At 40.8% G+C, this 26259-nt stretch overlaps 1 protein-coding gene and 1 long non-coding RNA gene across 5 annotated transcripts in view; one reads left to right on the plus strand and one right to left on the minus strand.

Moving 5' to 3' along the window:
* Window positions 1-10873: 10873 nt before the first annotated feature.
* LOC117200041 (uncharacterized) lies at window positions 10874-22961 on the minus strand. Of its 2 annotated transcripts, none has more exons than XR_004481471.2 (3): window positions 17436-22961; window positions 15863-15937; window positions 10874-14395 (listed from the first exon to the last, which is right to left on the minus strand). It is a non-coding gene; the product is annotated as an uncharacterized LOC117200041 (long non-coding RNA). The 2 variants fall into 2 exon arrangements; XR_007476970.1 differs by having other exon boundaries at window positions 10874-13230; window positions 14077-15937.
* Window positions 22962-23395: 434 nt separating this feature from the next.
* The window catches only part of GLRB (glycine receptor beta), a 67862-nt gene continuing 64998 nt past the window's right edge, over window positions 23396-26259 (plus strand). For 2 of the 3 annotated variants that reach the window (XM_004266171.3, XM_033421560.2), the window contains exons 1-2: window positions 23396-23551; window positions 25481-25631. In XM_004266171.3, the coding sequence (XP_004266219.1) occupies window positions 25510-25631 (122 nt within the window). In that variant the 5' untranslated portion in view covers window positions 23396-23551; window positions 25481-25509. Of the gene's footprint in view, window positions 23552-23587; window positions 23686-25480; window positions 25632-26259 lie in introns of those variants that run through there. The other variant, XM_049709034.1, reaches the window with a different exon arrangement.

Genomic DNA, 26259 nt, shown 5'->3' on the forward strand with positions numbered 1-26259 from the left:
TATAAAAAAGGGCTGCGATGTGAAATAACTTTGCGTTTGGAAAACTTGCCATTTTTCTGAAATGTGAAAATGAGAATCAAAGTGACATGAATAAAACTGTTGGTTTCTAAAGCAGGATAAAATTTTGTAGAAAAACAAATGGAAAGGACTTGACTAGACAAAAATATAAAAGAAAAACCTGGAGTCTGGGTGCTGAACCCAAGCTGTGAGGATTCTGGAATTTATTAAAAGGAATAATTCATGGGGCATTTGGAAGCAATATTCCTGCTATATTATGCATTCATGAACTCTTTACTAGGATTCTGTGGCTACTTCGTGTCACTATGCTTTGTAAGAGATGTGGACAAACTGGAAAAGATGGGAAAGGAATGAGGAAAATGAAGAAAGGAACAGAAAATAGTAACCTGAGCAAAGTTTTGAAGAATTGTGTTGCTTATAATAGAGAAGAGAAGCCCACGGGGCAGCCTGATTGTTATAATTAGATACATGAGGTATTTTCACCAGATTGTAACTAATTATTGTTTTTTTTCTCCACAACAATGTTTCCTAGAACAAAAGAAAGGTGTTTAATTAAAGAGCATTTAACTGTATATATACCCCCAAGTTAAACGTGTGTGTGTGTTTGGTTTTCCACTTCTTTGATCTAGTGAGAGAGGCGTTAGAAAGTTACCTCAATAATCCCTAGGAGGAGAACTCTCCCTTAAGATCTGGAAATAGATCCCTCTCCTTTTCTGAACAAACAGAGTAGCTTCCTTGGTCTAAAAAAGGGGCTCCATAGGCTTCTCTTGTGTTTTGCCTGGTCTTAGACCCAGGACGTTTGATCTAACCATCCTTACAAAGGTAGGTGGCTGAACTGGTGAGAAGGGGCATATGGGGCCCTTTGGGTTTTGAGAGCTACAAAGGGGCAGGTTCAGAAACGCAAAGACAGTTTCGGAAAAAATGTGGACACTGTGCTCCCTGAGCCAAGAGGATGGCCAAGGATGGCTTAGAGATGTGAGCACAAGTAGCTGGAGGATGCACATCCAAGCAGGGGAGATGCTTGTTCCAAGGAATTCTCAGAGTAGAATCCTCTGGGGATGCGGGGACTCATCACCTAGGTGACTGTGGAGTATGAGTTGTCAACAGAGACACCTTGTGGTGGGGAGAAGCAATGGCAGCAGGAGAAGGATGAGAAACCGAGCTTCCCCCCTAAGGGGGGTGGGAGAGGACCACAGGGGAGGGCTGGGGTCTCCTCCCAGCGTGGATACTCCTGAGGGACGTGCCCACATCTACAGCCCATCTTCGAGAAGTAGCTCTGTGGGGGCGCAGCTTGTCAACAGAATGTTTTTAAAGAGGAAAGGAATAATGAACAGGTATAAATACAGATAAGTTGAAAACATTTACTTATGCCCACACAGTGTTTCTTTACGAAAGTTGTTTCTAATATGCTTAGGGATCAAATATTCTTGTTATTAACTCTCATGGCATCCAGACCCTCTATTTAAATTCATTAAAATTGAAATTTTATGTTTATTGCTGTATATTTGGCAAAAGCCGGTCTCTCCTCTAGAGTATGTTCCAGAAGAGAAGGCCCATGCATCTCACCTTTGTATTTTCAACACAAGCTCCATCTTAGGCTCATAGGATTACCGCTGAATCATCAACCTCTATCACAATGGTATAGTACATACATTCGATACATAGCCTGGTAGGTAAGATACATTCAATAAATAGGGCTTAAATTTCACTTCCTAATAGCCTAGAAGTTAAAGCTGAATATGTCATTTAAAAACCTCATAGTAAAAATCCCAGACCCAGAAGGATTCACTGGTGTATCTTCCCAAACTTTTAAAGAAGAAATGTAAATAAGAAATACCAGCCAGACGTAAATTCTTCCAGGACATGGAAAAAAGGGAATAATTCCTTGGGTGTTTTTTTGTTTGTTTACTTGTTTGTTTTTTAAATAGCATCCAATCATTGATTCCAAACCCTGACAAGGAAATTACAAGAAAGTAATATTACAGACCAATAGTGAACATAGATGCAAACATCCTTAATAAAATGTTAGCAATTCCAATTCAGTGTATGTATATGTATGTGTCTATATATATGCTGATATCATCCTTCCATAGGCAAAGTTAGTTTAACACTGAAAGGCCATCAGTGTAATTTACCACACTAAGAAAAAACGGTGGAGGGGAGAAAAATCACATTATTTTGCTAGGTTGAGAAAAATCATTTGACAATATTCAACACTTACTCATGATTAAAAACTCTGAGAATACTAGAAATAGAAGGGAAATATCTTAATCTATAAGTAATCTATAAGAACATCTATTAGAAACCTAGTGAAAACATCTTACAAAATGGTGAAATACTGAAAAGATTGTCCTTGAAATTCGGAAGGAGACAAGGGTGTTTACTATCAACATGTCATTCAACACTGTATTGGAGATTTAGGCAGTAAAATAAGGCAAGGAAAAAGACATAACAATTGGAAAAGAAGAAATAAAACGATCATTATGCAGGCATAGCCATTGTATGCTTAGAAAATATAAAGAGTTTACAAACATTTAAAATTAATAAGTGAATTTAGCAAAGTTACTGCATATGTGTTCAATCTACAAAAATCGTTTGCATTCCATCAACAAATGACAAAAATGAAATGGAAAAAATTATACCATTGCAATCACATCAAGAAACATCAAGTATCTAGGAATAAATCTATCAAAAGAGGTTCAAAGCCTCTGCACTAGAAACTAAAATCCTTCTTAAGATGAAAGACTAGAGAAATGGAGGGATAATTTATGAGCCTTGGGAGTACAATGCTAGACATTTCCAAATAGCAAGACCTATTATAAAGCTGCAGTAATTAGAACAATGTGATATTTGTGCAGAGAAGTCGAAAGCCCAGAAGAGGCCCCACAGACCGTCACCTGACAGGGGTGGGCGCTCTGATGAGCAGCCCGTATTTCCCTTAACAAATGAAGGGCTCCTTCTGTCGGCAGCTGAGAATGATGAAGATGCTGAGAAAGCTGCTGGGAGATGCTTCCAGACTGACAGACATTTATGGTGATGGCCTCGGCTGAAGGAGACTGGCCTGCTCAAGGTCACAGCTACTTCTGGGGTTCTCCTGTACCCAGGGACCGATCGGCCCAGGCCCCTCTTTCCCAACTCAGGGCAGCTCTGAAAGGCCATCCCTGCTCCAGATCTCTCCGTGGAATCCGGGGAGTCTTTCACTGGGACGTCATCGCAGCTCAGCTTCTCCTTCTGTCCAATCCCGTTTCCTTTCTGTCTCTTCTACACTCGTGCACTCCCAGGAGCAGTCTTTAACAAACGTCTGGCAAACTCATCTTCATCTCAGAGTATGCTTCGTAGGGAAGCCAAATCGCGGTAGCTGGTGCCAGGAGTGTTCAAAGGAGCAGATGCTAACGCAGGATTTCAGGGCTGGCTCGTCTGCGGCCTGGCTGGAGGATGCAGCAGACTACTGGAAAGTCCACCAAGGCGTCATCCAAGTTGCAGCTCCTGAGCCAGATGTGATTGTCTTCGCTAGAGTAGAATAACAGGTGCATGGTGTATGGCCACTGATTTGATGAGTTTGTTATTTTCCATTCTTACTAGCAAAGAGCATCATACACAGTTCATATGCAAATCAAAACTACAATGATATATCACCTCACTCTGGTCAGAATGACAATCATCAAAAAGTCTACAAACAGTAAATGCTGGAGAGGGTGTGGAGAAAAGGGAACCCTCCTACACTGTTGGTGGGAATGTAAATTGATACAGCCGCTATGGAGAACAGTATGGAGGTTCCTCAAGAAACTAAAAATAGAATTACCATGTGATCCAGCAATCACACTACTGGGCATATATCTGGAGAAAACTCTAATTCAAAATGATACATGCACCCCTATGTTCACAGCAGTATTTACAATAGCCAAGACATGGAAGCAACCTAAGTGTTCATCAACAGATGAATGGATAAAGAAGATGTGGTGTATATATACGATGGAATATTACTCAGCCATAAAAAAGAATGAAATAATGCCATTTGCAGCAATGTAGATGGACCTAGAGATTGTCATACAGAGTGAAGCAAGTCAGACAAAGAAAGACAAATACCATATAATATCACTTATATGTGGAATCTAGAAGAATGATGCAAATGAACTTATTTACAAAACAAAAGTAGACTCACAGACATAGAAAACAAACTTATGGTTACCAAAGGGGAAAAGGGGCAAGGGATAAATTAGCATTTGGGGATTAACAGATACACACTACTATATCTAAAATAGGTAAACAACAAGGACCTACTGTAGAGCACAGGGAACTATACCTGAATCACTGTGCTGTACAGCTGAAACTAACACAACACTGTAAATCAACTGTACTTCAATTAAAGAAAAAATGGTTCACATTTACTTGGAATAGACAAGACATTTAGAGACATATAGAGTTCTGCCCCAGGGCACACTGTGTCACAATGTGGTCCAAGGAGATCTGTGCCCTCTAGATGCACCACAGCACATCACATTGGTCCATGATAGTGATGCCCTTATACTAACAGTATAGTGGCAAAGTGGTATATAGCCAAAGTGGTTAGTGATTTGGAGTGGTATATAGTGGCAAAGTGGTATATAGCCAAAGTGGTTAGTGATTTGGGGGCCTTGATAAGACCCATGTGTCTGAAGGGTGGGAAATAGAATCCAAAAAGATCCAGGGAACCATCACATCAGTGATGCCCTATTATCTACAGGTTTCTCCCCTTTAATACAGGTCCGGCAGTGTGTGTGTGTTTCAGAACTATAAATCTGTACAATACTGGTAACTTCGCATTTACTGAGTATGCAACCTGGGGCAGGTTACTTAACTTCCTTGGACCTTGTTATTTCCATCGATAAAATAATTTCCTAATAGTCCACAGGAAATTTATATGACAAGAAATATAGTTTTCTAGCATAAGATATTTTGCTAAAATTGAATCATTGTTAAAGACATTACTTTGAACTAAATTCTTTTCCTTTATGTCCCCAGTCTACATCTATAAAATGAAAATAATAATAGCGCACCGTAAGGGTTTTGTGACGATTGAAAGTGATAAAATACGAATTTCCTCAAGTACATTTTCAATCCTCTCTCGTCTCTTTATGGGTCCCCTATAATGCAAATGTTGGTATTCTTATTGTTTTCCCAGAGATCTCTTCAAATGTTTTTATTTATTTTTTTTTTTTGCTGTACGCGGGCCTCTCACTGTTGTGGCTTCTCCCGTTGCGGAGCGCAGGCTCCAGACGCGCAGGCTCAGCGGCCATGGCTCACGGGCGCAGCCGCTCCGCGGTATGTGGGATCTTCCCGGACCGGGGCACGAACCCGTGTCCCCTGCATCGGCAGGCGGACTCTCAACCACTGCACCACCAGGGAAGCCCTGTTTTTACTTTTTAAAATGTGATTTTCTTTCTGCTGTTGTGGTTGGATGATTTGCATTATTCTCTCTTCCAGATCACTTAGGCATTCTCCTGTAACACTTAGTCTTCTATTCATTCCTTCCAGTGTGTTTTTTTATTCCAGTATTGAATCCTTTATTTCTGATTGGGTCTGTTTTGTATTTTCTAGTTCCTTGCTAAAATTTTCACTTTGTACATTCATTCTTTTCCCTAATTCAGTTAGCATTATTTTTTCCAATGCTTTGAATTTTTTACCTGGTAACCTGTTTATTTCTGTTTCATTATTTTTTTTATGGTTTTTCTCTCACTCTTTCGATTGAGAGCAGATCCTCTGCCTTTTCATTTCGTTTAACTTCCTCTGCCTCTATGAATTTGGTGAGCCAGTTACCTGCTGAGGTCTTGAGGTGGAGTTTTTATGTGGGAGCGTCCCTGCGGAGACTGTGTGTCCAGTGCCCGTGGCGAGACTTGACATGGATGCGACTCGTGTCTTTGCCTGGGGTGTGCTGGCCGCCTTGGCCGGGGGCGGAGCTGAAGTGGAGGCCCCCGACCCAGGGCTCGGCAGCTTCTAATGTGCCCCTAAGGCGAGCGCCCACAATGGCACTGCAGCCCCACCCGGGCTCCGCCCCCAGATCGTGGGGCCTCGATGTCCCATGGTCAATTCTTCTGCCCACCTGTGGCTGTCCCAGACCCGGTGCCGCCCTGTGCCTGGGACCATACTGTTTGCTCAGCTGGAGCCGAGGCCAGTGTGGGAAACCTAGCAGCCACAGAGCAGACCTATCTCCGGCCTGGGACAAGCCAGCACAGGCCATCCTCAGCCTTCCCGCTGCCCTCCTGTGGGTCCCAGTGTCCCTCCATTCAGCAAGGGGGGCTTGCCTTCCCGCAGGGGGTCCCAGGACTGGGGACCCCCAATCTGTGGCTCTCACAGCTCAGTCCCTGGGGCAAATGTCCACCTGTGTGTTCTCCCTTTTTCTCCGAGTCCCCTCACAGTGGCCCAGGTCCTGACCTGATTGCTTTCCTTCCATTCTGATTACCTGTCCGGCTTTCCTCAGCCTTGGTTGTACAGGAGTCCTTCTGCCAGTATCTAGTTTTCCGTGAGAATTGTTCCCCATGTAGATTTTTTGGATGTGTCCCTGGGGGCAGGTGAGCTCCATGTCCCTTTATCCTGCCATCTTTATAGATCTCCAGAACTGTGTATTTGTAATAGAGACAGTCTTGCTGGCAAAATTTCAAATACAGTAAGTCCCCTACATGTGAACGAGTTCTGTTCCGAGAGAGGGTTCGTAAGTCCAATTTGTTCGTAAGTCCGACAGATTTAGCCTACATAACCACTACACTATTGGCTATATAGTACTGTACTGTAATAGGTTTATAATACTTTTCACACAAACAATACATAAAAAACAAACACAAAATAAAGAAAACATTTTTAGTCTTACAGTACAGCACCTTGAAAAGTACAATAGTGTAGTACAACAGCTGGCATCCAGGGACTGGCATGAAGTGAACAGGCGAGAAGAGCTACTGACTGGAGGAGGGAGGCGGGTGGGAGATGGTAGAGCTGAAGAATCGTCAGCAACAGGAGACGGAGGGCCAGCTGCCATTTCAATCACGCCTGACGTTGACGGCACAGGTTCTGTTTCCTTGCTGGATTCAGTTCTATCTACCCTCTTGAAAAAACGATCCAGTGATGTCTGGGTAGCAGCTCTTTTTTTCTCATCATAGATAACATGGTAGCACTGGATTGCATGTGGAACAGACGCTGCGACCTTCGTGTACCGTTCTACCTTCAGATCCTGTGCCTCAAAAACTAACAGTGCCTCCTCAAATGAAGAAAATCCCCTTGCCATTTTCTGTGTCGTGAATCTCTTCAGTTCTTCGGTTGCTTCTCTTCCTCTTGTCCCTCTTCATCCTTTCCCTGGGCCTCCAATTCCCGGTGCTTCTTAGCAGTACCAGCCACTTCACCGCTGCTTTTACCCTTGCTTCCAGACATCCTGATCTTGAAATAAAGATACTGTGCTACTGTACTCTACACAGTCCGTACAGAAAAGTACACAACAGCACAACCACTTGTAGAGGATGCATGCACGTGACAATGTACGCCAGACACGTGAACTAACTTACGTGACTGGACGTGCAAACACATGTTCGCTCTTTGAAAGTTCGCAACTTGAAGGTTTGTACGTAGGGGACTTACTGTATTCGTTATCTGAGTCTCTACAGAGAAACGTTTGTCAATCCCTGCAATAGAAAATCCAGTATTCTTTTCAATATAGTCTGTGGGTATTGGTGTTTTTGTGTTTTCTATGTCTTCTTGAATCAATTCTTGTCATTTATCTATCTACTTGGCTGTCATCATCTACGGCAACTGAATTTACTTTTTCTTTCTGTTTTCTCATTACTAATAATATGTTGCTACCAACTTTTATTTTGATAAAAATACTACTTGGCCAGACATTATTTACTTATTATTTATTTTAATTTTTACTTTTGATTTTATTGTCTATATTTAAAAGCAAATTAACCTTGTTCTTTGTAATTTCTTGGACTGAATGTTTAATTCATTTATTTAAAATATTCTTGAATTATAATGAGTGTATTTCTAGTCATAAATTTTCCTCTTAGTACTGCTTTGGTCTAACTCCATTATTTTTGAAATATGGAGATTCACGATTAAGTTTTAAAGTTCATATATATATATATTTGTTTTGATTCCTCTTTAACTCAAGTTTTATTTAGAAATGGATTATAAATTTTGGAAGGTAGTGATTTATGTGTATGTATATGTTTTGAGTCATTTGTAGCTAATATCTAGTTTATTGCATTGTAGCTTGAAAATGAGGCCTGTATAGATTCTTCTTCCAGAAATGAATTGAGTTATTCGTTGTGGCCTTACACATAGCCAATGTCTACTACTGTAGGGGCGAAGAATTAGGGTCTGGGGTAAGACTATCTGTGGATTGTTGACATTTCTTTGTGATTTTTTCCTTTGTTATTGGCTATAAAATTCTATCTGTATTAGATCAATCAGTTAATTGTTTCATTCGAATTCTATCCTCAGCATCTGGTCCCAATCCAGACAGAGATGGGAAAGGGGGAGGGAGGACGGACAATAGGGAGACAAAATGGAGGGCGATTCCAGTTACTTCATATTTCATGCAGCACAGACCTACTCAGAGGCAAGGAGCATCGTATATCTTGTTAACAAAGCAGATAGAAGAAGCAAAAAGCAAACAAATTCTATACCTTTTACCTTTTTTGTCCACTTCATCTGACAATTTCTGAAAGATGTATATTAAAATCTCCCACCATGATGGTAGAATTGTGTACTTCTCTTTTTATTAATAGAAATTTTTGCTCTACATGCCTTAAGGCTAGCTTATGAGGCAAGAAAATTTGTGATTATCAAACATTCTTTAGGTAAGCTATTTCTTCCCTTGCCGTGTTCAGTCTCCTGACGAGGTCATCAAAGGCATTCCTCATTTCTGTCAGTCTTTTAGATTTCTAGCACTTCCTTTGACTCTTTCTTAGAATTCCCATCTGTCTGTTTACATCACCCACTTGATCTTCCTTGTTGCTGCCGTCCCCATTAGAGCCCTTATCATGTTCATCATGGTTATTTTATTTTTTAATTTAATTTAATTTTATTTTTGGCCATGCCACACAACTTGTGGGATCTTAGCTCCTTGACCAGGGATTGAACCCAGGCCCATGGCAATGAAATCACCAAGTCCTAACCACCGGACTGCCAGGGAATTCCCTAATCACAGTTATTTTAAATTCCCTGTTTGAGAATGCCAATACCTGTTGTCATATCTGGATCTGGTCTGACGCTCATGTTGTTTCTTCAGACGGTTTTTTTCTTACTTTTTGATGTGCCTTGTAATTTTTTCATGAAATCTGACCATGCTTTACTGGATAATGGGAAGTGAGGTGATAGGTCCTTAGGGTGTAGTTTTGTGCTAATCTGGTTTGGAGTTGGTCTTTCCTTAGTGTTTGCTGTGGCTGTTAAGTGACAAGGCTTCAGACTCGTCTTGTGTCCTTATTTTTTTTTTCCTTCTTGACTTTGGACTTTCTTAAGTACTTCTTAGAGAGTCTGTTTGTATGCAGTTGTAATAGTTGTAATCCACTATTATTATAATAAGGTATGGATGACAGAGGGCATTCCACAAACTTCCAGTTAAATCTCTTTCATGGGGCCTATATCTCTGGCCTGTGACCTTCACGAGTGTTTTTTCTGGTATGGCTTCTCCTCTTAGGAAGACAGGGACCAGGCTCTGAGGAAGTCTTTCCCCGGGGGGAGTAGGTTCTTGTGATAGCAAAGTCTCTGGGCATTTACCGCAAAGCTCACTCTTCCCTTCCCGTCAGAGCCACTAAGGAACTTTTCTCCAGTCTTCACTGTGACAATCAGGGGAGGTCCCTAAATGTAAAGTCCAAGATGTGTGATGCTCGCTAGGACCTCAGCCCCCAGAAGCATCTCACTCTTACACTAGTCCTCACTCTGCCTCGATAATTTGTCAAAATCACCTTTACGGGTTCCTCTCTGTTTACAGCTCCAAGGGCTTCTGCTCCAGGTAAGCAGATCTCAGCTATGAGGCTCTAGATTTGACTGTCGCTCCAGATTTTGGGATGGAGACTTTCACTACGAACTTAGTTCTCTGAAAGGTCTAAGAAAACAATCACTGATTTTCAGTTTATTCAGCTTTTTCTTGCTGTAAGCTTAGGAGTAACAACTTCCAAGCTCTTCCCAGATCTCTGGAACTCCCGATCTCGTCTTTATCATTATAAATATACTTGTTTTTGGCCTCATTTAATGCTTTTCATGTCATAGCTCACTTTATTTGATTTTTAGATTATTTTTTGTTTAATACATCCTTAGTCATTTCATTATTGTTAGCCTTTCTATGTGACTTTGTTTTTGTCTTGTTCCTTGTGAAAGGCACATAGCTGGATTTTGAATCCTGTCAACATTTGGTGAGGACCCCATGGCCTGGCAAGCTGACCGTAGGTCGAGTGGCCCTATTTGGACTCCTCCAGGTTTGTCAGCTCTTAGGGAGGGAGCAGAGAGGGGCATTCGTCTCCTGGCTTCGCGTTCCCCTGGCCGGTCCTCCTTAGGGGGACTGGATGGCTAAGAGCTTTATGCTTTTCCCTGAGCCATGATCACAAAGCAGAAAGGGGCATTCCTCTGTGAAGGGCACAGCCTGGGATGTCATCACCCTAGTGTCCGCAGCAGGCTCTCCTTTCAGACTGCACAGCCTCATGACGGACACTGCTGCTTGCAGGGCCCCTTGGAAAAGAGCACATTTTACAAGACAGGGTGATCTCCCGCTTCTCCCTAAGCTGTAGCCTTTGGCCCCAAATTCTTAGAACACACACACACACACACACACACACACACTCAAATGACTAAAGAGGTAATTTTTTTAAAAAAAGGATTTATTAGTAGCATAGGAAGCCATCTTTACAGACTCTTTTGCTGGTTATTAACTTTTCTCCATCTTCTTGCATAACAAAAATTAGACAAAGCAACACTTTTATATTGAGATCTGCTAAAACACAGCAATGTGTGCCGACAAAGACTGAAGAATGTTTAATATTTCATCTTGATAAGTAAAAGAGATCATCACATTTCAATTAACTGAAGTAAAGAACTGTATCTATATCTTTGTATTAGAAAAACTCTTCAATTCTTATTTTGCATCTGGCCAAGTGAAAATTCTCAAATCAAGACTGCCCTATTTATTCACAAAATAATATTATCCTGATAAATTGTGAAAATGAAGAGGCCTATTTTTTGAAATACATTTTGGCCTACTTGTCAATGTGGAGATCATAAAATACGTTGCTCAAAAGCAATGGAAATAGTATTAAATTTACTGAGCTTTGCTCATGTGTCAACATTCCAGTTTCTTTTGACCTCCTTAAATCTTGGCATACTTTCTCCTTCCTGGCTTCCCTCATCTTCCTGATCAATTCCCATTTGGAGCCACGAATTTGCTAAAAGCAGCAGTTACGTGTTCACAAGGAAATCAGTGGAACTACACTAAATGCCCCCTACTGTAAAATCTGAAATATGTTCTTCCACGAGCCTTGCTTTCAGCTATTCCATCAGTAACACTGTACCTGGTGTGACATCTGGAGGACACATCTTTTGTCTTGGTTTTCAGATGGAAACAACTCAATCAGTGGCACATATTTTCCTTTGGAATTATACTAACCAAAATGGAATGGCAATAAATGAAGAATCATTTCTGGAATTCCTATATTTCTTTGTAAAGCACACTCAAACACAAACAAAACTACCCCATACTTTTCCAAGGGGCATAGACTCACATCTCAAGTATCATATTGATCTGTTGTTATATGTTTGTCTTCCTACATACATGTCATTATATTCTAGACTAGAAAAAAGATAATAAATATTTTATCCTTGTGCAATCCAAATGTATTATTCATCTGGAAATTTTCCAAAATCCATGGACAGAAGTTTATATTAAATAGCTAGGAATTTTGACCCTATTGTGTCATATAGTTCTCCAATACTTAGGAAGATAAAAACTTTCATTCATAAATCTAGTGGAAAAAGTTCCCCAGTGGTGCTCCAAATTCAGCCTGAGATATAAACATCTCTCTTCTTCCTCCTTAAGTATTCCCAATGCAAGCCTGTCCCTTGTGTGCACGTACCCGCATTCCACGCCTGCTCGGGTGTCAGGCTCCCAGAGGTTCAGCAAACCCAGCTACAGTTATGGCAGCACAGGTGCAATTTCCTCGTAACACTGATTTGTGTTAGAGCAACTATTTTTGCCAGCTCTATTTTTTAAAACAGAAGTAGAGTTGATTTACAGTATTATGTTAGTTTCAGGTACGAAGTGATTCAATTATATACATATATGTATATTTTTTCAGATTATTTTCCTTTAGGCCAGTACTATTTTTATTTTTAAAAAGTTTTAGGTACAAAATTACTTAACACATACCATTGGGATAGAGCCGGCTATCAATCGCGGAGAGAGATTGGTTGACAGTCAAGTTTTGCACAGAATTTGTTAGTGGAGAGATTTACATTAAAAAAATACCATAAATAACTTCTTGAATCAGTTTTACCTCTATTCTAATAAAATTACCTAACAGTAATGAATATAGCACAAAATTGAAATAACGGTGCTGTGTTATTTTGGAATCTCAATATGTTACTTTGAAAGAGATTTACTCTCAGTGCAAATTCATTACACTGTTTGCTTAATCTATTTTAATGACACCCTTCAATATTTGACAGCAATTCAAAATCAGCATGTTCTTTTGCTGATCATACTTCTTAAATGTTAATCTGGTCGTTTTTATCTCCCAATGAAAGCTCTTCAATGGCTCTCATAGTCTTCAGAATAAAATAAAAATAAACTCTTAAGCATGTTGTTCAATGTTCTTCATTATCTGGTTATACTCTCCTCCCTGGCTTCATGTTTTTCCATTTCCCTATGATGATCCAGCCATTGTGTTAAGTGGCAACACGTAACATAGTTTTATAAATATATCTGTTTGCCTCACTTTGGATCACTTTAGTGTAAGTACCATTTCTTACTAGTTTTTACATTTCAGTTGCTTCCACAATGTTTGACCCATAGTGGATACCCAAAACATGTTTTTATTGAAAGAAAAATAGAATTAAAATGAGCTATATGGTATTTCTTCAGCTTTAATTAGAGTAATTTTCTTACTAAAAGTAAGTATTGTCTGATGTCATTGTTCTAAGCATCTATCATTTCCACCTTCACGAACTTTCAATAACCAGATTCTAGGTTTCAATAATCTTCAAAGAAAGCATAGGAAACTGAGTTGAATTAATTAGAATTAGTAAATAAAAGAAATTGAACACAAGAACGACAGAATTTTTATCAAAAGTACAGTTAGTTGTTTTGTCTTGGTTTAAATAGTTTTCACTTGGGACTATCAATTTTGACTGATGAGAACTTCATAAATGCTTATGGAGATCTCTTATTGGCACTTGGTGAGTTATATATGAGGTCGAAAAATGTCAAAAAAGCTACTTAGTAGAAATTAGCTTCTACTAATGTTTTTTAGAGTCTATCTATATCTAAGTATCTATCTATCTATCTATCTATCATTTATTCTTACCAATTCTATTTTCTGCTCAATACTGTGTTTTGACTTCAAATGTATTTATTTTAACATTCCATATAGGTGATTTACTATGACTCATTTACATGAAGCAGGGTATGAAAATGAAAAGACCTAGATTTCAAACCTGGCTCTAACACAGAAACAAATGAAATCCGATACCTGCCTTCAGTGTCAGAGATACAGCTCATAAAGCTTCTGGTGTAAGGTAGCGGATCCCTGCTTGTTCTGAGTCCCTGACCTTCCCCCCCGACCCCCCAACCCCATTTTCCCATGAGCTCCATCTTACTCATTGAAGATGGCAAACTGAAGCCTTAGGCTCTGAAGTTCTCTCTCTCTCTCTCTCTTTTTTTTTAAACGCTCTCCTTTCTTTGCTTCCATGAATTTCGTTTCCTTATCAATTTTAACAATTTCCCCATCATTCTTACTCTAAGTGTGAGCGTCCCCGCAGACACGGCTGCACGTCTTATTCTGTATTTTCCCTCAGGGTATCGGTTGGCATTGTGCCTGATATCACCTCTGCTTCCCTAACTTTCTCCCAAGCACTGGCTTGCTGTCTCAATCTCAGTGCCCCTGAAATAAAACACTTCATCCTTCTTCCCACCATTGCACTTCTTCTGTTCCATCTTCCTGTAGATATACCAATGGCCACCTACTCATCCAAGTTCAAAAACTGCGAGTTGCCTTTGAGCGCTTTTCACTATCCTCCACATTTAATCAGTTCTCTGTATCAACGGCATTGGCAGAATCCTGTCACTCATGAATCTCCCTTCTGCATTCCAGGTGCTATGACCAAAGTCCAGGTGTTATGATAAGTCTGAAATGGTTCCCTCCACCTTCAGAATAAGAGAAGAAATCAATAACCTAATACGTAGCAGTCAATAAAGTTATGAACTTTATTGTTTACTGCCCCGCCCCCATCCCGCAAATGCATGTGTTATAGCTCCAACCCCTGGTACCTCCGAATGTAGCCATATTTGGAGATAAGGTCTTCAAGAGATGATTAAGGTAAAACGAGGTTGCGAGGGAACAGCCCTCATCCAACAGGACTGGTGTTCTTAGAAGAAGCAGAGGAGACACCAAGGATGTGTACAACACAGGGATGGCCATGCAGCCAGGAAGCAAGAGGGCCGCCATCAGCAAGCCACGCAGAGAAACCTCAGAGCAAACCCTGGTGGGGTGGTGGTCTCAGCCTTCCAGCCCCAGAACTGTGAGAAGCTGCATTTCTCTTGTTTACGTCACCCGGTCTTTGTAACTTTGTTGTGGCAGCTGCAGCAAACTAATACAGCACTGACCTTGGGTCAAGGACGTTTCAATACACAGGTGTCCTAATGCTGTCCCTCCAGTGCATAATAAGGCTGATCACGTGAGGAGAGAAAAGCAAGGTCTAGCAAAAGGAGCAAGCGCGATTGCAGATGGAGAGTGTCAGAGGCGGGATGCTGTTTCCCACGACTTTGTTTTCATTTAACACCAAAGTTTATTGTCAATTCCTTAGCTTTGGGGAGAAGGTTCTTATTTTCAAATGTTGGAGAGTGTTATGTTTAGTGCTGGGGTTGATAGGAAGGGAGCAGCTGGAGGTAAGGGAAAGGGAGAGGGGAAGGCAGCGTCACGGCTCCTGGATACATGAAAGATGCTGAGAGTCGAAGCAAGGTGATGCAGCTGGTGGTGGATGGGAGGAGAGATGGAGAGGAAACGTTTGCTGTTAGCTGAGTGGAGGAGAAAAGCAAAGTTCTCATCATGGGTAGGTTTGTTGAATGAACGTCGAGTGAATGCTGCCTTCTGTTTTGTCACCTGTTGAGGGTGAGTAGGGAACCGGGTGATGGAAGTTCGAGGACCATGGAGAATGAATGAAATAACCATGGAAACCAGAGCAAACGTAATAAGATTGCCGAGCACATAAAGGGCCCGTCTGCTATAAATGCCATTAAAGCTGTTCTGTTAAGTAATTAATCCGTCCACTCAGTTTTGGAGAAAGCAGGTCGTGGGCTTCACGCAGGATTGGAATTTTGTCAAGGAGGGGTAGCAGAAGGACAATCGGAGTGTAGTGCAGGATATCAATAAGAAAGTTATTCCTCGAAACTGCCCAACCACAGTTTCTATCGTCCTGTCAGCCACTGAAATGAAATAAAACAAACCAAACACACAAGCCAAGAATAACTTCCCTGTCGTGCCTGTTTTTGGCCATCGGCACACTTGGTTCTGTGACCCTCATCCTACCATGGTCCATCGTGCATCCTTAAGTCTGTGTCATCGATGTCTCTCTTATTCTCTGGACTCTTTTTATTTCCTGAGACGCTACCTACCGACAACTTCCTCAGTGTCTTCTTGCTTCTTGTCTGTCCCAACACTGTCTCCAGATGGCTGTTCAAGTGATCACTCTACAAAACAAATCCAATTACATAATTCCCTTCTCTTAAGACCCTTCCCAGCTTTATTTCAACCTATAAAATAAGCATCATTGTAAATGAGACCCTTACTTGTCTGGTCCATGCACCCCTCCAGCTTCATTTTCTGTCATTCTCTCTCTTCCCTGAATCACAAATTCTTTATGTTCCAGAAAAATAAAACTCTGTGGAAAAATGTCCACACCATGTATTGTATATCTATGTCTCCACACCTACCTTTCCACTTGTTAGGAATTCCCTTTGGTCAATCTGGCACACTGATTCTCAAAAACCCAACTGAGACATCATCTCAATGAGAGATCGTAATCGTCTCCCTTCCCTCAGGCTGTTAATCATCACTCCCTCCTCAGGGAGCCGTGAATACCCCATACATGAGTCTTCTGTCGTAATGATAAAACCCTGGCATTGGCAGGCAGATTCTTAACCACTGCACCACCACGGAAGCCCCCAAAGTAAATCTTTTTAAAAACATATACACCACCACGAAGCTCCGCTCACCATAAAATCTGAAGAGAATATTCCAGCAATATTGCTTTTTATCATTAAAATATTGTCTCTGCCCACCCACCCCCACCCCCACTTCTTTGGAATAATTATTTTGGTGACTATGGCTCTAATCCCTGTCTCCAAGAAGGAACACATGATTCTGAGAAGAAAGTCATGCATCCAGGGTTTTTCAAATGATCTTTTGAGAGATGGGTCATGAAAATACAAAGACGTAACTAATATACTAATAAAATAAAGCCATACACTCCGACATGCCAAAAAACCAAATCCACGGGCTTCCCTGGTGGCGCAGTGGTTGAGAGTCCGCCTGCCGATGCAGGGGACGCGGGTTCGTGTCCTGGTCCGGGAAGATCCCACGTGCCGCGGAGCGGCTGGGCCCGTGAGCCATGGCCGCTGAGCCTGCGCGTCCGGAGCCTGTGCTCCGCAACGGGAGAGGACGCAACAGTGAGAGGTCCGCGTACCGGAAAAAAAAAAAAAAAAAAAAAAATCCACGGCAAGCTAAAGTTGTTCTTAATGATAACATGATGAGCTTACTTTGTTTGGTGAGGCTGATTTTAAATCTTATTTTAAAACCATAATAATTTGATACATACCACAGTTTTATTTCTATAGCTTACTTTTAATATTTGTACAACCATTATACATTCACTTACTAATTCTAAAAAATAAATTGCTGAAATAGGAAGCCAGTTCTTGGTCATCATCTGTCATATCACAGACATAAATTGTAAATGGAGTTTACTGGTATGGCAAATAGAAAAACACTTCCAACAAAGACACAGATTTAGAATCCATGCAATGTGTATTTTTGGAACTTCCAGTTGCTGTAGCTTGGTATTAGAAAACTTAGAGGAATAAATTCTTCATATTGTCCATAGATAATACTTCTCTAATATTAATTGTTTACATAGGTCTTAAAAGAAAGAGGTAATAAGCAAAAGAAATGAACATTGACACTATTTACAAGTTTCTAAAAGACAGGTTTTGGGTTGCTTTCTAAACTGATGTGACACATCTGCTCTGGTTACCGGGGAAGACAGCTGTTGTTCAGGACACTTAAGGCATGAACTCCTGGAGGAGAGCATGAGATCTTCCCAGACTTGCAGCACTGCTGATGGGCACATTCAGAGCTGGTCAAAAGAGGCTACTATTTGTTCAGACTTGGTAAAAACTGAAAATACTTCTGGAAGAGATTCTGTTTCACTGGAAGATTTGTGGGCCTGAGTGACTGGCCATCTGCTTCTGCCCCAGGAACTGTCATCATTGCTTCAGAGAAGCATCTGGCTTCGAGCAATAGGAACGAGCTGGTTTATCACATGCTAACTGCAAAGCAGAAGAATGAAAGACTCAACACACACAGAAAAGGCAGGAATGAGCGAGAGAGGGCACGAGAGAGAGAGAAGCATGATGTGAAAAAAATATATATGTTTATGTTAAAATATGTTTATATATATATTTTAAAATAACTGGGAAAATTTAATTATGGGCAGAATTTAGGTGATACTAAGGGATTCTTCATTTTGGTAGGTGTGAAAATGACATTGTGGTAATGTGTGAAGGTGTCTGGTTTCCAGAGATGCATATGGGAGCAAGTATTGAAATAACATGACAACGCCTTTAACTACCTTTAAAAAGACACAGATAAAGCAAATGTTCAATTATTGATAACTGTTTTACAATGGCTATATGGGGGATTGCTGCACTGTTTAAATTCCAGGTCTATGTCTTTCTAACTGTAACCTTATTTACACTAACTCTTCTAGACAGAAAAATGGCTTCAATACAACTTTCTGTCCCTATTTAAAAAAAACAAAAAAGAATAAATAACTCACACAAACTGATCTGTGGATGACAGTTGCTTCATAATATCTATCTGGATGTTAAGAGCTTTGGTGAAAATCCGTGATTTTGATATTGGACTAGCCTTGATAATGAAACTGTGTACAAGCTCCTGTGTCCTTGATTTTTTGAAGTAAAAGTCTGGGTCAAGAGCTAAGGATTAGGAATATGAAGATGTAGAAACAAAGGTTAGCTGTTGGGCTTGGAAACTGGTAACAATTTAGACTATAAACCAGCCACACAGCAGAATCACTGAACTCCCAGTTCCCCGAAAGATACAGATAAATGTCCGACACACAGTCCTAGGTTGTTTTTTATAGGAAGCAGACCCACCAGGTGAAAAGTGCTGACTGTAAGAACGCAGACCCTAGACCATCTGAAACCAGAAGGTTGATGATGCTTGAAACCTCACCTTGATGCCAGCCAACCTGAGAATCGTGCATGAGCTAATCATGCACTCTGCAGCCCCTCCCTCACGTGGCCTTTAAAACCCTTCCCTGAAAGCCATTAGGGAGTTCAGGACTTTTGAGCATGAGCTGCCCATTCTCCTTGCTTTTGCCCTGCAGTAAACGCTGTACATTCCTTCACCACAACCCAGTGTCAGTAGTTTGGCTTTTCTGCACACGGGCAAGTGGACCCAAGTTTAGTTTGGTAACAATAACACTAAATAATCATTAAGTTCACTTGCTTTTTCCTAAGGCATATTCTTAAAGTATGGTAATAGTATCATGTCATTAACAAAGAGGTGAGAAATTCTTCCTCTTCTTTTGCTAAGGACTTAGGACATACAGTATATCTAATTTATCTAAAAGCTGCATCACATAATGTCACTGCTTTTATAATGAATAATCTGGCAAAACATTAAAATCTTGAAAACCATACACCTCCAATCACAGATAGGTCCTCTCTATGGGGTAAGGGCTGTGGTGGATTAATAGAAGTTACAGTGGCCTTTGATGGTTCGGAACTGTTTCCTCAATTGGATGAGACAGAATACAATACTCAAATTCATAAACAGGAGTTTCTTACTCATATTTCTACTTTTATTTTCTCAAAATTACATCACAGTTAATGTGTTTTGGTTGTATATAAATGTTATTTTGGATGTCATTAGCTACTATTAAATATAAAATTTACAGCCACACAAAAATAGTTTTAGTGCCCAGCTTCCAAAATCAGACATACTTAGGTGCATAGCTCTCTCAATCATGTATTAGGAATGTTATTAACAAACTTGGGAAAACTTATATGATGCCTTTGGATCTTTATCTATGAATGGTAATAAGAAGAGTATTGCCCTCATAAAGGTGGAGAGGAGATAATAAATTTATGCAGCACCTGGAAAATAGTACACCCTCAATCACTGACAATGATAATTATTATTATTGCTATTATATGGAACAGAAAGAAAAATTAAGTGAAAAACAATTCACATATTCATTAATCTTTAGGACCAACCTGACATTGGAAGTAAAATTCTGGATCTACTACTAGAACAGCCTCTTTTACTTCAACTTCCTAAACTGTAGCCAGAATTCTGTACAAGCCAAGTCTATGTCTAAAAAATAAGCTGCATTAACTCATGTGCAACTAAAACTGGAGTTTTAATGTTCTAATAGGACATTAAAGGTGAAATACTCCTATCTCTTCCCCTTCAACTCTATTATCCTGGAGAAACAAATTCCTTCTCTGAGCCTCTGGTTTTTCATAGATAATAAGTGTATTAAAATAACTTGCAGTCAGAGCAGAAATACATGAAATAGAGACCAAAAGTAAAAACCAATAGAAAAGATCGATGAAACTAAGACCTGCTTTTTTGAAAAGATAAACAAAATTAATAAACCTTTAGCCAGATTTAACAAGAAACAAAGAGGGCCCAGTAAATAAAATTAGAAATGAAAGAGAGGTTACAACTGATATCACAGAAATACAAACAATCATAGGGGAATACTATGAACAGTTATATGCCAATAAATTGAACAACCTAGCAGAAATGGGAATTCTTAAAAACATACAATATTTCAAGGCTGAATCAGGAAGAAAGAGAAAATCTGATCAGACCAGTTACTAGTAGTGAAATCAAATCAGTTATCAAAAAACTCCAAATAAAAAAAAAGATAGCTTCACAGGGGAATTCTACCAAATGTTGAAAGAAGAGTTAAAACCTATCCATCTCAAACTGTTCCAAAAAAGTGAAGAGGAAGGAACACTTCCTAACATATTCTTAGAGGCCAACATTATACTGAAACCAAAACCAGGAAAAGATACTACAAAAAAAGAAAACTACAGACCAATGTCCCTGATGAACATAGATGCAGAAATCTTCAACAAAATATTATCAAACCAAATTCAACCATACATCAAAAGGATCATACATCATGATAAAGTGGGACTTATTCCAGAGATGCAAGGATAGTTCAATATCCACAAATCATTCAATATGATACACCACATTAACAAAACAAAGAATAAACACATGATCATCTCAATAGATGTGAAAGAGCATTTGACAAAATTAAAAATCCATTTGTGATTAAAAACCTTCAACAAATTTGGTACAGAGGAAACATATCTAAACATAATAAGGGCCATTTATGACAAACCCACAGCTAACCTCATACTCAATGATAAAAAGATCAAAGCTTTTCCTCTAAGATCAGGAACAAGACGAGAATGCCCACTCTTGCCACTTCTATTTAACAAAGTATTGAAAATCCTAGCGCAGCAATCAGACAAGAAGAAGAAATGAAAGACATCCAGGTTGTAAAGGAAGGGGTAAAACTGTCACTATTTGCAGATGACATGGTACCATATATAGAAAACCCAAAAGACCCCACCACAAAACTATTAGAACTAATTGATGAATTCAGAAATTTGCAAGATACAAAATCAGTATACAGAAATCTGTTCCATTTCTATACAGCAATAATGAAATATCAGAAAGAGAAATTGAGAAAACAATCCCATTTACAATCCACCAAAAAGAATAAAATGCCCAGGAATGCTTTCTTTAACCAAGAAAGTGGAAGATCTGTACTCTGAAAACTGTAAGACACTGATAAAAGTAATTGAAGACAATACTAATAAATAGATACACAGTATTCATATATTAGAAGAATTAATATTGTTAAAATATATTTTCTACCCAAAGCAATCTACAGAATCAGTGCCGCCCCTGTCAAAGTACCCATGGCATTTTTCACAGAATTTTATAATCCTAAAATTTGTATGGAATTACAAAAGACCCCAAATAGCCAAAGCAATCTTGAGAAAAAAGGACAAGGCTGGAGGTACCACACTCCCATATCTGAAATGATATTACACAGTTATAGTAATCAAAACAGTATGGTGCTAGCACAAAAACAGACACATAGATCAATGGAATAAAATAGAGAGCCTAGAAATAAGCCCACATGTACAGGATCAATTAATACGACAAAGGAGGCAAGAATACACAATGGGGAAAAGACAGCCTCTTTGATAAATGGTGCTGGGAAAACTGGACAGCTACATGTAAAAGAATGAAACTAGAACACTTTCCCATACCAGCTACGAAAATAAACTGAAAATGGATTAAAGACTTAAAATGTAAGCCCTGAAACCATAGAATTCGGAGAAGAAAACTTAGGCACTATGCTCTTTGACATTGGTCTTAGCAATATTTTTTGGATCTGATTCCTCTAGCAAAAGCAACAAAAGCAAAAATAAACAAATGGGACACAAACTAAAAAGCTTTTGCACAGCAAAGGAAACCATCAACAAAACGAAAAGGGAACCTACCGAATGGAAGAAGATATTTGCAAATATGTCCAATAAGGAGTTAATATCCAAAATATATAAAGGACTCATACAACTCAATATGAAAACAAACAAGCAAACGAACAACCCAATAAAAAAGTGGGCATAAGATCTGAATAGGCATTTTTCCAAAGAAGACATACAGATGGCCATCAGACACATGAATAGACGCTCAACATCACTCATCATCAGGGAAATGAAAATCAAAACCACAATTAACTATCACCTCACCTGTCAGAACGGCTATCTTCAAAAAAGACAAGAAGTAACAAGTGTTGGCAAGAATGTGTAGAAAAGGGAACCCTCCTACACTTGGTGGGAATGCAAATTAGTGCAGCCACTATGGAAAACAGTATGATGGTTCCTCAAAATTTTAAAAATAGAACTACCATACGACTTAGAAATTCCACTTTTAAGTATTTATCTGAAGAAAATCCAAAAAGATACATGCACCCCAATGTTCATAGCAGCATTATTCACAATAGCCAAGGTATGAAAACAACTGTGTCCAAGTTTATACGGCTTTAGTGATTCTGCTCAATTTAAGTGCGCTTAAAAGGTCAGGTTTTGAGAAATTGGAAATAAGACTCCGAGATGAAGTTAGATGCCAGGAGACTAGGCAGACGATGAAGGCACAGAAAATGTATGTTACCCGCTTTGGCCCAAGAAGGTCATTTGTTAGTCTATTGTTGGGTTTTTTTGGTTGTTGTTTGGTTTTTTTTTTTTTCCCAAACTAATGGTCAGAAATAGACCCTAAACGATTCCAGCTCCTTGAAAGGGTTTTCCTTCTGATCCAACCCCTGCCCTCACCACCCCCGCCCGCATCGTCTCCAGCCTCTGGCGGGGACCACATTCTCCCGCTAGACGTGGGGAGGGGACGCTCGCGCGGCCGGGACACCCCTGCCCTCCCCGGCCCCGGCCCCAACTCCGTCCCCAACTCCGTCCCCATCTTTGTCCCCAACTCCGTCCCCAACTCCGTCCCCATCAACTCCGTCCCCTACTCCGTCCCCAACTCCGTCCCGAACTCCGTCCCCATCAACTCCGTCCCCATCAACTCCATCTCCATCATCTCCGTCCCCATCTCCGTCCCCATCTCCATCCCCAACTCCGTCCCCATCTTCGTCCCCATCTCCGTCCCCAACTCCGTCCCCACCTCCGTCCCCATCTCCGTCCCACTCCGTCCCCAACGCCGTGCCCCTCTTCGTCCCCAACGCCGTGCCCCTCTCCGTCCCCAACGCCGTCCCCGCTCCGTTCCGCGGCCGCGCAGCGTCCCGACCGCACAGGCGCGGACCACACGGCGCAGGCTCGGCGGCCGGAGCAGGCGCGTCAGCCCATCTCGGGGACGCGGGGACGGGGACGCGGGGACGGGACGCAGCCGCTCCCCCCGCACCGGCGCGTCCGGCCCGAGCGCGCGTCCTCCGGGGCTGCGGGCGGGGCGCCAGGGTAGGTCGGCTCCGGGGGGAGGGGTGGCGCGGGGGTCCGGGATGAGCACCCCTTTGGCGAGGCCTGGCCGGGGCGCGGGGCGCCGCGGCGGCGGGAGGCGGAGGCGCAGCGCCTCCCGCGAGTCTGCGGTGGAGGTGAGCTTGGCCGCAGGGGTGCAGTCGGCGGCGTTTGGTCTGCGGGGCCCGTCAGCCCCTGCCACTGCCCCCTTCGGGAGGTGTGGGTGGGCGCAGAAGGACGGGGTGGCATCTCTCTCTCCGCCCTTCAGACCTCCAGGACGGCCTCGGGCTTCCTGGCGCCGGGAGGGAAAGCGGGCGCAGTCCCTGCGGCCGTGGGCACAGGTGTCGGGGCCGGATGCCGCCGCTGGCTGGGGTGCGGGGCAGGGAGTCCAGTGCTGCGAGGTGACCGCGGGCAGCTGTGGGCCTGGTGAGCCCCTCCGTCGTCTTCGGGAGAGAGGACCAGGGAGGCGTCCCCTCCTGCTTGCTTAGGGCTGCGAAGGAGAAACGTGAGAAGATCAGACTACCTGGGAGGAAGAGAGATGAAAAACGTGACACAGGAGAAGCCAAATTATGAGGGGGAGCTGGGACTTCCGTGAACGCTGAGGAGTAGACCGGTCTCTTCCTGTGCAGGAAACAGTGAAGGAGACACTGTTTATGGTTTGGGAATTAAAGATGCGGAAGAGGTCTAAATACTACAGGGTTTAGGAGATGCTTAAAGGTTTTTTTTTTTTTTTTTTTTTTTAAATGCATCAGATAGGCAAGAATGTAGTTCTCCTGGAGCATGGAAAATGTTATTAAAATACAGCTAAGAAGAGTATTTGGAGAAGGCTGACTATATTTGCTATTTTATTTCATACAATGTTGCCTAGAATTTCTGGAGTCAGAAATCATCATTTGAACGATAAATGTCAGTATCATGTGAGTGGGAAAGCCAAAAGCTAACTTAAATCAATGAGCACCTTTTTTGGGTAAAAGGTAACTGCGAATTTAATGTACATAAATAAAAACAATGAATTTAGACAGTGAAACTCTTTGATAATAGTTTTTTCTTTTTTCTCTATCAGTCCTTTAATACTTAGAATTATCTTTTCTTCGAGAATAGTTTTATTGGTTTTGAAAAAATATACATGCGAAAGTCAAAGAACAGAGGAAATTTAAAAAACAAAACATTGATTTAAATGACCTAGTCCATCGTAACCATCTTAAAACCGTGTAAACATCTTTCCATGTATCTTGTAGGTTTGAGCAATGAGAATTTTTTTTAAAGCCAAGTAGCATTTATGCAAGTAAAACAAATCACAGACACTGTACATAATTATACATGAAAACACACATGATATGATTTTAAAAGTCTAAAAGTGGACTTCAAAGATGGAACTTAGAGTTTTTTCTTCAGAAGAGAAAGAATAGAAAATTATACTAAATATATTTAATAAGCTTAAAATATGATAAAATCTTTTTTTAAAAAAATATTTATTTATTTTTATTTTTGGCTGTGTTGGGTGTTCGTTTCTGTGCGAGGACTTTCTCTAGTTGCAGCGAGCGGGGGGCCACTCTTCATCGTGGTGCGCGGGCCTCTCACTATCGTGACCTCTCGTTGCGGAGCACAGGCTCCAGACGCGCAGGCTCAGTAGTTGTAGCTCACGGGCCTAGTTGCTCTGTGGCATGAGGGATCTTCCCAGACCAGGGCTCGAACCCGTGTCCCCTGCATTGGCAGGCAGATTCTCAACCACTGCGCCACCCGGGAAGCCCCAAAATATGATAAAATCTTAATGTTTGCACCTGTATGCAAGACAGATGTTTGCCACAAGCAATGAGAACTTGATGTACAAGACACCCTTGTCCATTGGGTAGTAATGGCCGTACTCCTTAAAGAGTCGTGTAGTTACCGTTTGCCTCATAAATGTAAACATTTTCTTGTTCTTTCTTGTAGATCGATCTCCTGAAATTTAACTTTTCAAGATGAAGTTTGTATTGGCGGTGGCCTTTTTTATTTTAATTTCCTTGTGTGTTGAAGAAGCCTGTTCTAAAGAGAAGTCTTCAAAGAAAGGGAAGGGGAAAAAGAAGCAGTACCTATGCCCATCGTATGTTCTTCATGTCTTATATTCTTATATGGAGAAATATTATTGCATTTTTCATCAAAGTGGTTTATTGAAACACATGGCAACAGAACTTTCCCTGTTAGAATTGCACCCATTTGTTTCATAGGTAGAAAGTGACAAAGTGAAGAGGGCTTTACAATGGGAAAGCTAATTCTCAGTATGATAAAGGTAAAGTTTTATAAAGTTTTGTTCGTGCCCTGGGCTTCTGTAATTTTCATACATCTTTTATAAAAGTAGAAAAAAGTTTCTATTTCTTTCTTACCCTGAATGTGCAACTTTCGCTGGTTACTGAGATTCCCTGCTTTGAGCAAATGCCAGTTCAAAAAGTTGACTTTAAAAAAAAATACTACTGAAATTGAATACTCATTTAAAAAATCAGATTGCTAGACTATGATTTTAAGGTCTATTTAATTCACATTAAGGCATGGCAGGAGAAGAATTACATGGTAGATCCATTTTCCATTTCAATGGGGTTTCTTTGGGTAAAAGATTTATCTTAGGAAATAAGTATATTTCTCAAAAAATGTCATTAAATTTGAAGTTACCTGTAAAAACAAAATCTAAATCCAATTCCCACTCCCTCCCCACTCAGAAAAAAAACAGCAAAAAA

The sequence above is a fragment of the Orcinus orca genome, chromosome 4, assembly GCF_937001465.1.
Source record: "Orcinus orca chromosome 4, mOrcOrc1.1, whole genome shotgun sequence".
Taxonomy (NCBI): domain Eukaryota; kingdom Metazoa; phylum Chordata; class Mammalia; order Artiodactyla; family Delphinidae; genus Orcinus; species Orcinus orca.